At 41.2% G+C, this 17,121-nt stretch overlaps 1 protein-coding gene across 1 annotated transcript; it reads right to left on the reverse strand.

The window, feature by feature from the left end:
* Positions 1–271: 271 nt before the first annotated feature.
* LOC136435076 (carbohydrate sulfotransferase 11-like) lies at positions 272–16,096 on the reverse strand. Its single transcript, XM_066428273.1, has 3 exons — positions 15,937–16,096; positions 14,875–14,999; positions 272–3,480 (listed from the first exon to the last, which is right to left on the reverse strand). Exons 1-3 carry the CDS (start codon positions 16,079–16,081, stop codon positions 2,638–2,640), a joined length of 1,113 nt encoding a protein of 370 aa, XP_066284370.1. The 5' UTR covers positions 16,082–16,096; the 3' UTR covers positions 272–2,637.
* Positions 16,097–17,121: the final 1,025 nt, after the last annotated feature.

Below are 17,121 nucleotides of genomic sequence, written 5' to 3' on the forward strand. Positions count from 1 at the left end.
TGTGTTACTTCTGCCATAAATCATCTTACCTGCCATATTGGCCTTTGCTGACCCCGTCCTTGTTCCACTTGACCTCGATTGACCCACGATTTGGAACATTCCACTTTCGATTTATACCATCAAAAAGTGAAAGCGCCAAGAGAGAATTTAGTGAGATGCAGAGCGAAATAACTTTTTATCACAAGAAAAGTAACTTCAAACGCTTCCCTCGAGAATTGCCCTGTCCTAAAGTAAAGCACTGTGACGACGCAAAACTGAAAACAAGCACAGGAATTTTGAGAACACTTTATTTCCTAGAAAATATCATGAGCATAATTAATTACTTAACATGACCAATGACATGATCCATATTGTCAGATTACTTTTAGGCCAGATATTCGTTTTTCATAGATTTGAACACCGTGAAAGTAAAAAAAAGGAAGTCCACAAATTTTCACTGAGGACTGAAAAAAACTTTCTCTCAAACTTGCATTCAAATATGTAACTTTTACATAAACATAGAACAGTTATATGTATGTGTCTTTAACAAATGGTATATCGTCCCCAACTTTTCTTCTGCTGATTGTTTCTTTTAAGAAAAATATTGGAATGATCTGCAAATAGATTCGGACAGTCATCAGCCAATGTCCATATGTAATATTCATGTTACATCCAGTTTTCCTTGACAGATGTTTCTTCAGAGACTTGGTGCCACCATGTACCACCACTCACCAACCACCAACTAGTCCTGAACCCTAGCAGTTTTTAACAAAAGTACAACACAGGACAGAGAAATGCCAGACATATAATTAGTCCACTTGTGCGTGAGCTTACAAAATCCCTTGTTGGTATAACATTAGCTACGAAGGAAAATGATAAATATCTATCTAATACGAATAATTGATTAGAGATTTAACAAGAAGTTCTGTACTATAAAAACACATCAAGTTAAAGCTATAGATCTACAACAAAAAATGCACAAACAATTGATACTACATTTGTATATTCCTTTCTTTCACCTTGTGTCCAACGTTATTAAAAGCAACATTACAACATACACATACATACACGCACACACACACATACACGTGCACACATACACACAGACATATACACACATACATACTTACACACAGACACACATACATACATACACACACACTCATAAAACTGTGCTTAACATGCAGAGACAGTAGCTGGCACTAGCTGCTGACCTGGGATAATATCATTATCAATATCTATTTGTGCTTTTGCTAATATCGATACATTTCATTCCAAAAGTGCTGCAGGCAATATCATGATTCAGGGAAATCTATATTGAGTCCAATGGCTTCCCTACTCCATCTTATCTAATGGCCAATTGGCTATGTACATTCAGGTGATCCATCAACATACATTGTCGTCATACATGTACGTACAGTAAGATGTGAGCAGGCTCAGAAGTCTTATTTCATAGATCCTTTCTGGCAAATTCCTGTTTGCAGCTGTATCTATCCAGCAATTAGTTCTTTTTCCAAATCAGTTTTAGCCTGGGTGCCTACATATTTAGTTTACCGGGGCTCCCAGACTCGCTCCCTCCAAATTTTTTGAGGGAACAAGAAAGGGAGAAATAGGATGCCACCCTGGCCAAATCAATCTTCCCACATCTAAATGAGAACCTCAATGATTAATGATTTGTTTTCCATCTCACAAAAAGGCTGAGCTATTCAAATAATTATCAGCCTATCAATTTTCCTCTGTCATTTTGTTGCAGAAAGGGGCCAGCCCTGTACAAGTCCAATATAATACAACACAATATGCCATATTTCAAACTGATATCAAATTTTCATGTAAAAATGGCAGATCAGGACAAGCTGGACTCTTTCAATTTTATCATAAAAGTCACTTTATATTGCAAAATTACTCAGGAATTTTAACTGGGATGTCACAGCCTCAATGGATGTTTTATGTGAGCCAGAATTTGAGTTACTTTCAAGAAATACTAGTAAAAAGGGAATGCAAATAGTACAAGTGCATATACGTGTAGTCTTTGGTTTACAGATGAACTGTGTAATGCTATATTTTGGACACAGCTAATTGACTGATAAAGATATAACTTACATCACATGCAGCTAATCAATTACTTAAAAATAAAATTACAACACAGGAGAACAAGGCTAAAAATACACACAAAACGACAAGCTGAGATTTCATGTGGAAATTGTGACTGTGTTATAATTTGCCTCATTTCAAGGCAAGTCAGACAAATGTCAGAAGATGACAATCATCCTATCAAACCTCTGCTTGCAGAGTACACATTGACCACCTCCCTGCCGAGGAAGCCAATTTGAACTGGACATAAGGATGGACAGCAGATTGAAGGTTAAATTTAAACAGCTTCATGTAACGTTACATTCAACATTTCAGTTTAGAAAATTGCTGGACAAAAGAATGATCATCTTTCATTTCTATTATCTTCTTCCTATTCTTACATCCTCAAACTATCATCCTGATAAACACAATCAACTTTTTACCTTTCAATGTCTCATCGTTTAGCAATGCTTGTACTAAGTGACTGTACAATCAGAAGATCTCACAAGTTTCAATACAATATTTACAACTCCTTCAAGTTCAACCTTCTATCAATAGTTCAGCATCTGGGAATGGCTGCTCTCTTCATTATCTCTCACCAGGAAAGTTTGGAAGACTATAGTTGAACATCAAATAGTCTAAGATGTACATGTTGTGCAGTCTGAAAACTTCCTTGGGTCCAATTTCATCTAAGTACTCGTCCAGCAGCTGCGAAGTGCTTATTTGCGACTTTTTTGGTTTGGGCGGAAACTGGACAATATTGGCGACACCTGCTCTCTGTAAGACATGGTCGACGTCTTGGTCCAATGTTTCATATTTGCCGATGACATCATAGTGTATGCGGCAGGGGTGACACAAGTTAGCATAGTGGTCCCAGTGTTCATTGAGCTGCGGTCCATGCGCCATTGGGTCCAGCAGGTACTGTACAAACTCTGTAAATGTCACATCATCCCCTTTCTGCAGAGAGTCTTTGCTTGGATTCTCTCGGAAACGACTGATGATCTTGGTGCCATACAATCGGTGAAATTTCAGGTTGTATGGCATGGTAAACTTATTGATGTATGCAGATAGTAATCTTTCCAGTGGGTCTCTCACAAACATAAACTTGAAGTAATTGTCTAGCCTGTATTGTATCTCCTCCTGTGAATATAGCTTCAAGGAGGGAAGAAAGTATGTCACGTGTGCGTCCTGTGGGGATATGTCTTGAGGTTTTTCTATCTCTGGATGTCTCAGTTTGATCATGATCCTCTTCCAGTTTGTGCAGGCCACTTTTGGCACAAAACAGTACAATATCTTGTGTTTATCATCAACAATGATGTGGCCGAGCTGCCTGGCGTACAGTGGCGGGACCGATCCTGGCAAGGAAACATTGCACACTCTCTCCAGAACAACCTTTCTGTCTCTCTGTATTTTCTCTGCATTGTGGTCTTCCTGTGAAAGAAAAAAGAATGGATGTAACACATGCTTTTTATAGAAGCTGACTGCTATACAGTTAGAGGCAGTTCTGTGCACGACATCCTGTCTCTGTACTTGCCTAGACCTCAAGATGTCATGGCTCTACAATTACTGCACCTAGTGGCCAACATACATGTAATCCTGATAATACATGCATGTACATGTAGTGATGTACAAATATCACCAAAAGACATGACCCAAATATCTTAAGCTTAAGTTGCTAAGAACACAAGCCTTAGAACATTTCCATTTTGCACTTTCATTTCCCATCATTCCACAATGTCTTAATAAGTGTGACTGACGCACAGGGGATATCACAGGCTTCTCACCAAGCTTGTGGATGATCAATCTGTTTGAACTCAAGGTGATATCTACGTGAAGCCTGTCTGTGCATGTTTCCAGAACATGTGGGCTTACTGGGCTAGACAAGCAAAAACAGGACCCAAAACTGCCACACCGATGGCAGCTGCCAGATGGTATGTTTGTGTCACAACATCAAGTTCGCGCCAGCGGTGTACATGCTGTTAAAGCATTCACCAGTGGAATGCTGTACCATGATTGTGAGCCAGCTTCTTGAAAGAATGGGGTCATAGGCTATCAGGCAACATTCCAGCATGGGCACATCTACCCACAGAGAGCTTGCTTTGTCTTCAGCCCTGGCAGCAGTGGTATCAACATTGGCAAAAACGCCAACATTCCAATCTAACACTAAGTTACAGGGCAGCCAGTGAGAAAACTTTGTGGTAATAGATGAACTGGATGAAAGCCAGTACAGTTTAATGTAGTTCAACTGGGCTTGTAGTTTTATCCAGCACCAAATTTACTGTGTGTTTGAATGCTTTCTCCCACAAAATACAAAACAATCAACCAATATCATCAAATATCAATCTCATCTGCAAAGTATAAGAGTTTTGTTTTATAAGAGTATTACTCTTCATCTGATCATCTATTCATTCATACAGCCTGGAAGGTTGGTACATGCATTATGCATAATTTTATAAGGTCAAACTTGTAAAAGTGACCTCCTCTACATAAGGACTACCAGACCACTTTTTGGTGGACACTATAGTTTAGATAATTTTTCTCATTGACACAAGCATTTAGAATCCTGTAGTGACCACCTGTTCATATACTCATAGATCAGACTTTCTCTGTCACCCAAGTGGTCTTCTCCAGCAGGTTTGACTATTTGCAAATGTGTGCATCTCTTTCCAAAGAAAGATTGTATTGTGAGCTGTTGTTGAAATATTTCCCTTGCTGAACAATGTAGTGTTTAGAGAGATCAGGACCAACTGACCTACTTCTGAGTTGATCATGACAGATCTGTGTTGGAGGGTGGAGAATGGATTGGGTAGCCTCAGGTATACAGACAGCTGGGTTCTTCCTCTGTGGTTACATCTAGTTGACTCCAGAGGAATGTTTTCGCAAAGAATAAAGTAAATGCTAAGGTAAATGCTAGCATAGAATAAAGTAAATGCTGATGTGTTTTGAAGGAAAACTTTCCAAGAGCAGGGTAACTGCACACAGTTGTAACAATCGGCTTCCTGCCTGTATTAACTACAGACGAAGCCACTTAATTGCACCTCGGATAAACGCACCTTCCGTTTAATTGCACCGAATCCCAATATCCAAAACCGGTTCCCATTCACTGCATTGTTAGTGACTCCGCATATCTGCACCGTGCATGGTCACCAATGCCGGATAACTGCACCAATTTGTTTTCAAAATCCTCGACAAGTTAACTGAAAAGGTGCGCTAAAGTCGGCAAACGCGGTACAAATGAGCCGATACCTGCCGGTGTAAAGGCGCAATACCGCCAATATGTTTAAAACTGTTTTGAGTAACAAAACAAGGCGGTCTCCATTGGCAGTTACGTTGATAGGAATCGTATGGGAGGTCCCGGGCGGGTCACCCGTAATCAGTAACCAAGTTTTAGTTTCAATTCCTAGTTTCATGGCGGTACATGATTAACGTAAATCGACAACTGCACTCGACGTTATGTAACACAGAAACTGTTATCCCATGAGTGGCATGACGATGTTTCAGAATGCCTCCCCTGTAACATGACGTGTGTTTTAATGCGCCATGTGACAGTGTGTTGTAATGCGGTAGATTGCATGGAAAAATGAAAGAATGCAAAATCAAAACAGGTTCGTAGTCTTTTTTTTATTTTCAGCAAAGGGTCAATAAATAAAGTTGATAACTGAATAATTTCGTCTGTTTTCTTTGTGCTAGTGTTTCTGACTAACAATACACCCCCTCGCCTATGGTGGTGCGGTCCAGCTGGGCATTTCGCATAATTGCACCAGCCGGATAATTGCACCAAAAACGCTGACAAATGGGTGGTGCAATTAAGCGGATTCTACTGTACTACCAGACTGAAGTACATTCTGTATATCCAACCTCAGCCAAGAAAAGCATTGGGGGTAGAACTGAGGTTCATCAATTACAACCTCATTGAGAGATGTTTTCTCCCACGAGGTAACAGAAAGGTAAACCTCTTTCAACACATGCTTTTCCTCTTGCTGAATGTCTGTTGAAAACTGTGTTAATTCCTTGAAGAAGATTTGAGTTCCCCGCCCACAACCAAAGGTGGGATGGACTGGGAGTATCCAACAGGCTGAGTGTGCAAAAGTTCAGAATACACTGTGTACAGCGAAGATGAGGATGATGTGTACAGTATCTGTATTGTATAGCGAAGTAAATACCACCCTTCGGCATAACACACCAGCTGATAACTAGCTTTGCTTTGCTGAGTAGGCTGTGAGCCTGTGGGTGTATATATAAAACTGATGCTGAGATTTCCTTTGACTTATCACAAGGATGTAACTACAGTCAAACCTGCCTAGGCGACCACCTTTTCAACGCGACCACCTGGCCATGGCGACCGCTTTTTCTCGGTCCCGAAAATTTTCCCCATAGGCACAAGCATTAAGCTGCCTGCCCAAGGCGACCACCTGTCCAACGCGACCGCGACCACCACGAATTGGGAACGCACAGAGCACAATCCCTGCCCATGGCGGTCGCCTAATTTTCAAGCGTGTGGTGACATCGGATCATTTTGTTGTCGGATTTCACGGAAATGTTTTCAAGACTTTGAAGGACAAAAATAAGGACAAAATATATGGAATAGCAATGTTATAGCATCGATTCCTCCACGAAGTGTTTTAATAAAACGCTCCCCCTTCATAAACAAATTGTAAAGACAATTGTTTGTGATGTTGTTGTGCCTATCGTTATCTTATAGTTTACCGAAAAACTCAGTTCGGTTTAAACTCAATTTTCAAAACGAATACGTAGTGCATGGCGTCAAAAAGTCAGATTTCACAGAAATCATTATCTATTTCTTGTATTTTCAACAAAAATGTGTCTGTATCTTACAAAATTTCGCCGAAAAATGACTTCGCGGCGGGCAAAACATCGGGCGAGAAATGTTGTTCCTTGGTCCCGACGCCATCTTGGCTTTGGCGTGGCCCGGATTTGGCGTACCGCTGACCTTTCTAAAACACGTTGCTTTTGTGTATGAACATTTACGAATACTGATGAAAATTAATATTCTTATTTTCTTTTCATTTCCATGAATCTCACAAACCTTGATTGGACGCTGTGCGTTCTGCTGCACTGACTCATACATGTACCTTTCGATGCGGTCGCACAGAGCTTGGCGGCGCGGCGCGACGAATTCACACCGTTCCGTTTCATCTTTAGTTGTCAGATCGAAAACTTTTTGACCCTTTTATCCAGCGGTCGGCGCCCCAAAAAAGGCTGGGACCAGCAGGTGTTTTCTAGGGATTTGTCTTAGGCCTTAAAACTTCGATGATGTGTGTGTGTGTGTGTACTATTTAATGTAACGTGTGAATGCGGGAAGGCGCTGCGAGATCATTGTGGCAACTATTGTTTTGTACACAAAATTATGACGAAAATTTGTACACAATGTAGCGGTATACAATTATTACAACGATAACGGAAAACGTAATTTTTGTAGGATCTTTCTCTGTCAATTAGAATTGAACCTGGTGGGGGTCATGCTGTCTAAATTCACATAATTTTCCATCCATTTACGTATTGTATTTAAAAACCTCGCCCTGGAAACATGTGAGTGGAATCCTCTTCATGGCGACCACCTGTCCATCGCGACCGATTTTGCTCGGTCCGCTGGGTGGTCGCCTTGGGCAGGTTTGTTACTTCACCCCTAGGCAGTATGCACATATTCGATGATATTGCAATATGCAATGTAAGTATGAAATATATTCTCTGATCATGGTACGGAATGATGCACATTCCCAGTAGATCACAGAGGATTGAAAAAAAATGGATACAATGAATTCTTTTTAGTTTGAGGCACCTAAATTCTGCGACACTGAAATTAAGAGTTCTCAGGTGAAACTACAGTAGCAGCTGAATACAATGGAAATTTCAGCACCTGTTTGCAGGTATGATGAGTTAAAGGTGGAGAAGTGACCACAAAAAACATGATCTCCAAAATTTTGCAGTGGTTTTCACAGTTTTTTCAGTGACCTCTCCACCACGATGTCATGACAGCACAAATTTGTATTTCCAATGTATTAATATTGTATTACAGAATTATTTCAACCACAAATTTAAACACAGTGAAAAACTCCTTAAAGTTTTCCCTCCTACTGTGAAATAAAACCACCGCGAAGTGAACAAAACTACAGCACGATCCATCACAAGATCGCAGTTGAAAGTTTCATGCAGTATCACACTACACTACAGAAGATTGATCAGTGCTGACTGATCAATGTTTGAAAGCTTGCCTGCCAAGAGGGCCTGCATGCTCTATTTCGTAAGGTGTAGGCAGCCTATTTTTATTTCCTGTAATTCGTAGCGAGGTGATCAAATTTTGTGTAATTGCCTTCCTTGTTTTTAGCGTAATATGTAGAGGATCTTCTAAATTCAGCATAAAGCGTGGTTGGTACCCCCCATGCAGACCCTCTGCCAACAAACCAACCAATACTGTGAACATTTTCATCCAATACTGTAGCAGTATGTGACTATAGCGCTAGGGGTGGATACCGGTTCGCTGGACCTGATTCGGACCTTTATAACATCCAAGAACCGAGTCCAAAAAACCTAAAGCCAAAAACATGAGTCCAAAAAAACCTGAACAAAGTACAAATATATTTCTCTATTTTGTCTGATAAAAAGTGTTTTGAGTCTCCCCTCTGACAAAAAAGGCATTTAAAACAAGTGCAATATTCAAATATCAAACAATGGTTTATCTTGAAAGTCTTCTCCCCAAGAACTTTTATAGTTGTGCATGTTAGTATGAATTCTCTATGCTTAATATTGGTCTAATAAAACAAAACATCAACTGGACAGGATCAGGACCTGAACCTAAATCTCTGGACCTAAACTTGGACTTGAACATTATTAAGCCGAACCGGTATCCACCCCTATATAGCGCTGTCGCAAACTTAAAACCACCGCAAAGACTACATTTTCGCCTTAGCGCGAAATAAAAACCATGCGAACTTACAGTACGGTGGGGTAAAATCATAACCTTCTTGGCTCATCCATATGCCATCTGCATAAGGCCAGACCTGAGTCTCAAAATGCAGCCTTCACATCACCCCACCTCACTGGGACCTTATGGGCTTTACCAGCCATGTCATGTTCCCCCACAGACTTTGACAAATGACCTGCTGACAAGAAAAGGACAAGGAACCAACCCCTTCTGTGTGCTGCATTTTGAGGGCAGGGATGTTTAGGGTTAGCCTCAGTGTCATCCTGTTTCAGTTCCAGGCTCTGCCTTCACCAAACACTGTTTAGTTTAGGGTGTGTATCTGACACGTTATGGATCAAAAACAACAGCTCGGCTGCCTCTTGGCATGCCCTCAAACACCAAAAGCAGGGAATGCTAGAAGTTCTGAAGGTTGGGAATAATTGTTAATTGACAGCATATGGGTATGTTTGGAAGAATGAAGAATGGCAGATCAATCTTAATGTGCTCCATTGAGGAGGGCCTGCATGGGGGGGTCCCGACAACGCTCTACGCTAAATTCGGAGGGCCGGCTACGTAATACGCTAAATTCAGAAAGCCTCCCTACGCTCTACGCTAAATTCAGAAAGCCCCCCCTACGCTCTACGCTAAATTATGGAGTGGTCGGCAACGCTCTACGTAAAATTAAAAGGGCCGATTACGCTCTACGTAAAAGGGCATGCAGGCCCTCATTGAGGCATTGCTGCAGAAGAAGGTGAAGGTAAAGCAGTCGTCCTCAATTGAAGTAGCCAGTAGTAGTAGAGCAACTTTGCTACGGCTCGCATTTTCTGCCAAGCACACCCTACACTTGATAAGTGTGTTGGGTTCTTTTACATGTAGAGGTTTGACGCCGCCAGTTTTATGTCCCCATCTGAAAGGACTGTCCAGATCGAAGAAAGGAGATCAGAGGTTATGGAAGTAGTTACTGTAATAAATCTTAACATCTTGATGTAGTTACAACAGGAGCTAGAGTACATGTTACCATACTAGCACCCCTGGGTAGAAATCCTATTTCACTGACAAACAACTTTGATATGTTGTTTGCTTTCTTTTACACATATCCTGGGGTCCTTTGATTGCCTTCAAGATAAACTTTACAGTCAAGTCTTCAGGAGACAAAAAGTTACTTTGTTGAAGAAGATGAAGTCAGTGAGGTGACCTGAGCGATAATGAAAAAAATGTTACATGTTGCACTTGAAATTTTCATAGATTTGAAATAGTTCTGTGCTTTAGAACTGATTTTGCAGAGTATTATAGTCACGAATAAAACATTTCAGTTATAGACACTATGAGTATGAAGCAGTATCAGCAGAGCCATCTGTCAATAATTTATGGTTGGAAGAACATGATCACCAAATATTTGTCCAGCCCCACCAAAACTACCTGTCCAGAGGTCCCCCAGTTTAACCTGCTGCCAATTCTCAGTGTGTTGTTGATAAACAAACCCGACCATCTGTGTTCCATCTCCAGCAGGGTCTTGTAGCTGGACACTGCTGCAGAAGTCAGGATGCCTCATAGTTTATTTATTGCAGCTTGCCACAGGGACAACAATGTATAAACGATCATTGTTGAAGATCTTTGAAAAGCTGCACTCAAAGCTTAAGCCCACTCTGTTTAATTTTGACCTGACTAAAGTTTTCATCGCCCTGTACACCCACATAACCTAGGGGGACCGGAAGATCTTGCTGTCACGCACCTCCCAAGACGTAGACACCTAAATATTTAGCTCCAAGCAATCTTATCCTGTAGGTAGGATGGTTCGTGTACTCATCACCTTCACTAAACTACAGATGTGCTCAGGAAAAGCTTGTCCTGCATGGTACATGCTGGGGGAAAAATACTCCAACAGATCTTCAAGCACATACGGCAATAATCCTGATAATATGATATTGCAACAAGTTGCAGTTCCATTATCAAAAAAGAAAAATTGTTTCAGATTACATTATTGTATATCAGAAAAAAAAAGTCATGCAGACAAAGGGTTCCAATTTACTCAATGACAAAACAGCACCGACAGAATGGTTCAAATTTGTACAAATTGTTTAAGGGATGCCAGACCAAAACCAGTGCGCCAAAACGGTTGCCAAAATTGTCTCATATTTACAGATCTGGTCTGCAATGCAGATATTGACTGGCAGTCACACACATGTTATTATCCTCAAATTAGTACCCGGTGAAGCTGCCAGACTGAAGATGTACGTGCGATGTAACATGGAAAATGTCCTTTGTTCATCATCTTTATTGTTAGCCAAATGCTTGAAATATCAAACAGATTGTTCCAAAATAATTCTATGAGTATGAGCACTACTGCATTTTATAATCCTTTTCCCGAAGGTGAATCTTGAATACTTCATACTAAATTGTAAACATGTGCATGTAGACTCATTTCCACAATGTCATATTCATTTACAAGTACACAATCATGCATGAAAGGAGTTATTTTATCAAAAACATTGCTGTGTTCATGATAAGCAAATTTTGGACTGTTGAGGGTACTCCCTCTGAAAATTGGAGGGTAGGCATGAACTTTCCTCTTCATCATCTTCTTGCTTGTGTACAGAATACCATTCTTTTATTTTCTCAACACCCCTATTTGAACTTCATGAATGGAACAGCCTAAATGCATTCTTACACATATAACAGTCAAGGTCAGATTGGACTATATAACTTGATTCATGGTATCTGCTAAAATATAGATGAGGGCCTGCATGCCCCTTTTACGTAGAGCGTAATCGGCCGTTTAAATTTTACGTAGAGCGTTGCCGACCACTCCATAATTTAGCGTATGTAGGGGGAGCGTTCTGAATTTAGCGTAGAGCGTAGGGAGGCTTTCTGAATTTAGCGTAATACGTAGCCGGCCCTCCGAATTTAGCGTAGAGCGTTGTCGGGACAACCCCCCCCCCCCCATGCAGGCCCTCATAGATGTGGAGGAATTTTATCACCAGTAATACACTGTAAAATACACACTGTTGCTGGTTGAACTTGATGGAAATATCAACTAGCTGAGCCTTGCCTGATACCAAGTGTTATGGATTTAACTGTTGTGAACTAAAACAGAGGCATGCCTGTTGCCATTAGTTGTAAGATTTCGTGCAGGTCAAACCACAAGATTACTGAATTCTTTTCGCCTGGAATCCAAATGACATTGGCTTTAACCTTGCACCTTCACAGTTCTTGATAGCATAAACTGTTTAGCAGAGCTGGAATGTGATAAAGCCATTGGGGAGGTTCAAAATAGAGCTGTGTGACAATCTAAAGGCAGGGGTCGATGACCTTTCAGACCTTTCTCAGCAGGATGAACAGCTAGCAAAATAACAGGATGAGAAACAGAATAATCAGTAACAGACTTCTAGCATACAGCATTTCGCTAGCAACTGTCCTACAAGAATTTTGATATTACAAATGACAACAAATCTACGTAAAATGTACTCAATGTATTTGGACTCAATAACTGTTGATTAGCATACTGGTCATACTTTTATTTCATGTAACTTTACTAATCACCAATTAGCACTCTTGTGTAATGTGGTGATGCATTTCCACAAGAACACCTGCAGACAAGAGAGGTCAGTCGTCAGGCTTACATTGTTAAATTCAATTTAGGCCAGAAGATGACAGTTTTCATGTCTGGTAATATACAGTAAACAACTGGTGATAATACAGTTTTAAAAAATGCAGTCAAGCAGAGAATCAAATTACCGTACTTTTGCATCATATATCACATACTTCTACACTGTCAGTAGAAAATTAGATCAACTTTCTGCCCCAGACAAAAGGTAAGGGGGGGAATCTAATGCTGGTAGTAATAACCCAGCCTTGTAATCACTTTTTCATGTGGCCTGAAAGCACCCCTAGAACCAGGAGGCAATCACTGATGGAGTAATTGAATTACTGGGCCCCACTTCAGGTAATCATCATTGATTTTTTAACCCTATTAGACTATTTGGTCCAACAGCGTTTACTGATAGTTTTCAGTTCCAGTCCTTTTTTGGGGGGCTTATGTTCACAGAGTTGATGGGTTTTTTTGGCCAGTGATAACCACTTACATGTACAGATCAGACACTATACCTTAACTTAAATTTGAAGTACCTGATACTCAAGGTGTACACGTCATACATGACCAAGACAGAATCCTTACAGAAATTAGACAAATGTCCATTGATATCGCATAGAAATTTTTGTTTTGTTCTCACACTGACCAGATACTAGCATTGAGACATGCACCATCATTTCTGATTTTTCAGTTTTACCACACAGAATCATTTTCCAGAATGCTGATATTGAGATATTCCGAGCTTGAGCATGCGAATTCAGCATTTTACTGAGCTAAAGGTAAATTCTGTATGTCCAACGTGATCCAAATACCTGAGTACAACATAAGGATAAGAAAATCAATCTGGGGTCATTGGGTAATGGGCATCGACCCACCTACACCGCACAGGAATACCAATATTCACAGCAAGCTAGGTGCTGGGTACGATCTTTCATTTCAAACCTTTCACTACCGTCACTGTGGCTTAAAACAGTAACAGTTTCAGACCACCTATCAGACTTAATAGCTTTATAATAAACAAGAGATAATCCATACAGACAAGCCATGTTTGTAATACTGCAGTGCTACATTATATTCAATGTGCCTTCTTCCAAACTCAAGCAGATATGCACAACTGACATTTCTGAAACAGTTATAGATTTTCAAACTTGTTGGAAGTGCATGATGTGGATGGGACTAGTTGGAGGTGAAGGAAGTGCATGACTCTCAGGTTTCTGGTCAGCCTACCAGTCTACCCTCAGTACTCAACTATTATTATAAACTCAGTCTAAAGAACAATCATCATCACAAAACAGGTTTCCAAACACAAACACTGTAGATCTAAGTAACAGGAATTTTATAAATTTAATTCCTTAGAGAATGCAGTTTTTAACGTCCATGCACTGCCATTTGTTGAGAAAAGTGCCATTGTCTTATGTTGAGCAAACAGGTAGAAGAAAGCATGTTTGCCGAAGACTATTTAGGTAAAGTATGGGCCCCTGTTGCTGCAAAGTCAGAGAGTGAAATCTGAGAAGGCCAAACAGAATCGCAGACTGACCTCCTTATTTCAAAGCTTGTATCCACAACATCTGAACAGAGGATGACTTTTCAAAAACCATGTTTGTCACTACAACATAACCTTCATGCCCGAGGGATCACCAAGACCAAGCTCTATTTTTGTGAACCTCACAATGGAGTCTGTGATGAGCATGGCAGCACTTAGTTACTAAGTTAGTACGAGAAGGTCTGCTTTTCCTTTTCTGTATGAATTTGTATAGCTGGTACATGTGTATAACCACCCTTTGGCATAGCACACTGTATTAAAGATTCAAGCCCCACCCACTCTATCTCCTTACGTCCCTCTGGCATCACTAACACCTTTCATTTCTTTCTATACCAGAGGCTGGGTGGAACTTGATAAAAACCTCTGACTGAGCACTAGTCAGCTTTACAGATGTGCCCCATGTGGCAGAAACTGTCATTCTCGAATAGTAGGACTGTTTAGCCATAGCCAGTGCTGCATTGTAAGAACTGATGTGAATTAGGATTTTACCATGGTCAATATTGACCAATGGAGGCACAATGTAAATTTGAAAGAAGACCATGATTATTCTGTCCTTAGTGTTTTTACATCATAGCCTTGTTTTCCTGTTGTTGTGGCATTTTGTGACAAATTACTTTCCCGAATGTCCCCTGCTGTGTCCTGATTGAAACCACTCACACCTCATATGTTTATTGCATTCCTGAACAAAAACTTTAACACATCCATACCATTTGACCAAATCACAGGTAACCGTGCAATAAACAAAATCAACAACGCTGTAACAATACACACCTGGGTCCGACTCCCTACCGACCTCGCTGCGGTGCCGACCTGAGTGTCCTGTGTCCTGTCGGCCGTCCTCCCCTCCAGACCCGCCGAGAACAGGAACCGTGTCCGGGCTGGGGCTCGCGTTACGGCTTCGGGGACATACATGTATCAAGTTATAGGAACACTTGGACTAATGCGGATATATCAAATCAAGAAACGCTATCACAGGAAGGATCCAATAAGAATAACCCGTAAGACCTGGTTCAAACCAACATATAGTGCAGTTTGATGTGTATCTAGCTTTAAAGTTCCCTTTTCAACCCAATATGATGATATCAGTGATGAAAATCAATGACGGGTCTCAAAACAAATAAACGTTTACAACTAAAGGCCCAATTTACACACAGTTTTCACCAAGATTTTTGGCGCTCCATTATTGAGAGGGAATGCTGTAGAAAGGCTACAACATTTCTAAAAGACCAAGTGGGTTTCAGATCAAAACTTCACGAAAAGACGTTTTTGAAAAGACCAAGGACATTGAAAAGACAGAGAAATTGCGAGTGCGACGAGGGTCAGCCTACTCTCCAAGCAGAGGTTGAATGGGCAGATCGTCACTGTTTTATCATATGCCGTTTTTTTCCCGCTAGTCCATTAAAATAAAATGGGCTAGCGAAAAAAAAACGGCATATGATAAAACGGTGACGATCTGCCCATTCAACCTCTGCTTGGAGAGTAGGTCAGCCAAGGGGCGAGGTGTCAAAGATCGACCCAAGATCACCCAAGTCAGCAGTGGCATGACTACCAGATCACGCAACTTTTAGCATGATGTTATTGACAGATTGGTACTGAAGAAAGAATGCTATAGCTTCTTCATTTCAACAAGATGCAAGTGAATAGTTCAAGAGATGTAGAATCAGGGAACCGTTCAGTTTGCTACGGGATACGGCAAACACACGTCAAGCCCAGCGGGTGGGACAGTCTCCCGCGATCCCGGTCCCGCTATGCCCCGCAGCATTTTCGAGGACGAGATCGTTACAAATCTTGCGGTTTTCCGATAGATTCAATGTTAACGAAGGTTGGACTTACCTGACGACACTCTGAACCAGCCGTCAAGGTACGCCACGGACAAGAGTACCACTGAAACGACGACAGTGGCGCTCAGGAAGATCCGGGACGCTCGCATTGTCGTGAAGACCTGACGACTGGCATGGCTGAGTACCCCTGCCTGCATTACTCACGTGACCCGCTAGGCCCTCTTGGGGCCCATTTACAGGGTCGGGACGGGCACGTCCAATACCCGCTCGGAGGAGGAAGAAATTCATGACAAGTATTAAAATGGGAATCTATTTCAGAAGGTCACTAGTAGCTGCAAGCATACTATGATAACATTTTCACATCATAAGATTGGTGACGCCATCAATGCGTCGTGCGAGGTACAGTAGTTAGATTTATTCAAATCTATTCATTAGTTTCACACTTTTCTTCTGGATGCAGACGTTGAATGGCCTTGACTACAGGTCTGAATGGGTGCGCAATGGAGACGTGAGAAGAATACAGCCTATCTGATATTATATTCTGTGTCGCCGACAAACGTTTCCAGGCAGCCTGGCCTATTTTGGGCCCATTCACTTTGCCTTATTTTCAAGGATGGTTGCGTGTCAGAAAAACGTGAGGATTTTCAACCCTGATATTTGCACGGGGATTACAGCGAATTGCCTTCAAGCTTTCTGCTGCCTGGAAGGTGGAATAGATTAAATCTCCAAGCCGGTGTAGCAGTCGGGGTTGTTTTGAACGTATTTGGCGGTGTCTTGTTTGTTTTGCTTGAGATTACGCCTTTTTTTCTCGATATCCTGTTGGTATCCGTAAAGTGCGCGTAATCTCCAGAGAAACGTAAAAAACACCGCCAAATACGCTAAAAAAAAGCCGACTGTTACATCTGCTTGAGGATTTGGAATAGTATTCTCCAGGCAGAGGCTTTGATCGAGAGGGATATAGTTTTGTCCGGGATTTCTAACGAGGAGAGGAACGTTAGTAATCCCAGATCCCGGACAAAACTACCCCTGTCGATCGAAGCCTCTGCTTGGAGAATATTGGAATAGATCATGACTCAACCTCAAATCCCAAACGTAACGTGTACTCGCGAAGAAGAATGAAGTGATCTGCAACATCTCTCTTTTGTGGTTTTCGATTTCTCATAACGTTATATGCATAATTTCTCATAGTAAAAAATACATGGAGGCTATGCATAGTATGACGTCAAATCGATTGTAT

This window comes from Branchiostoma lanceolatum, chromosome 5 (genome assembly GCF_035083965.1).
Source record: "Branchiostoma lanceolatum isolate klBraLanc5 chromosome 5, klBraLanc5.hap2, whole genome shotgun sequence".
Classification (NCBI taxonomy): Eukaryota; Metazoa; Chordata; class Leptocardii; order Amphioxiformes; family Branchiostomatidae; genus Branchiostoma; species Branchiostoma lanceolatum.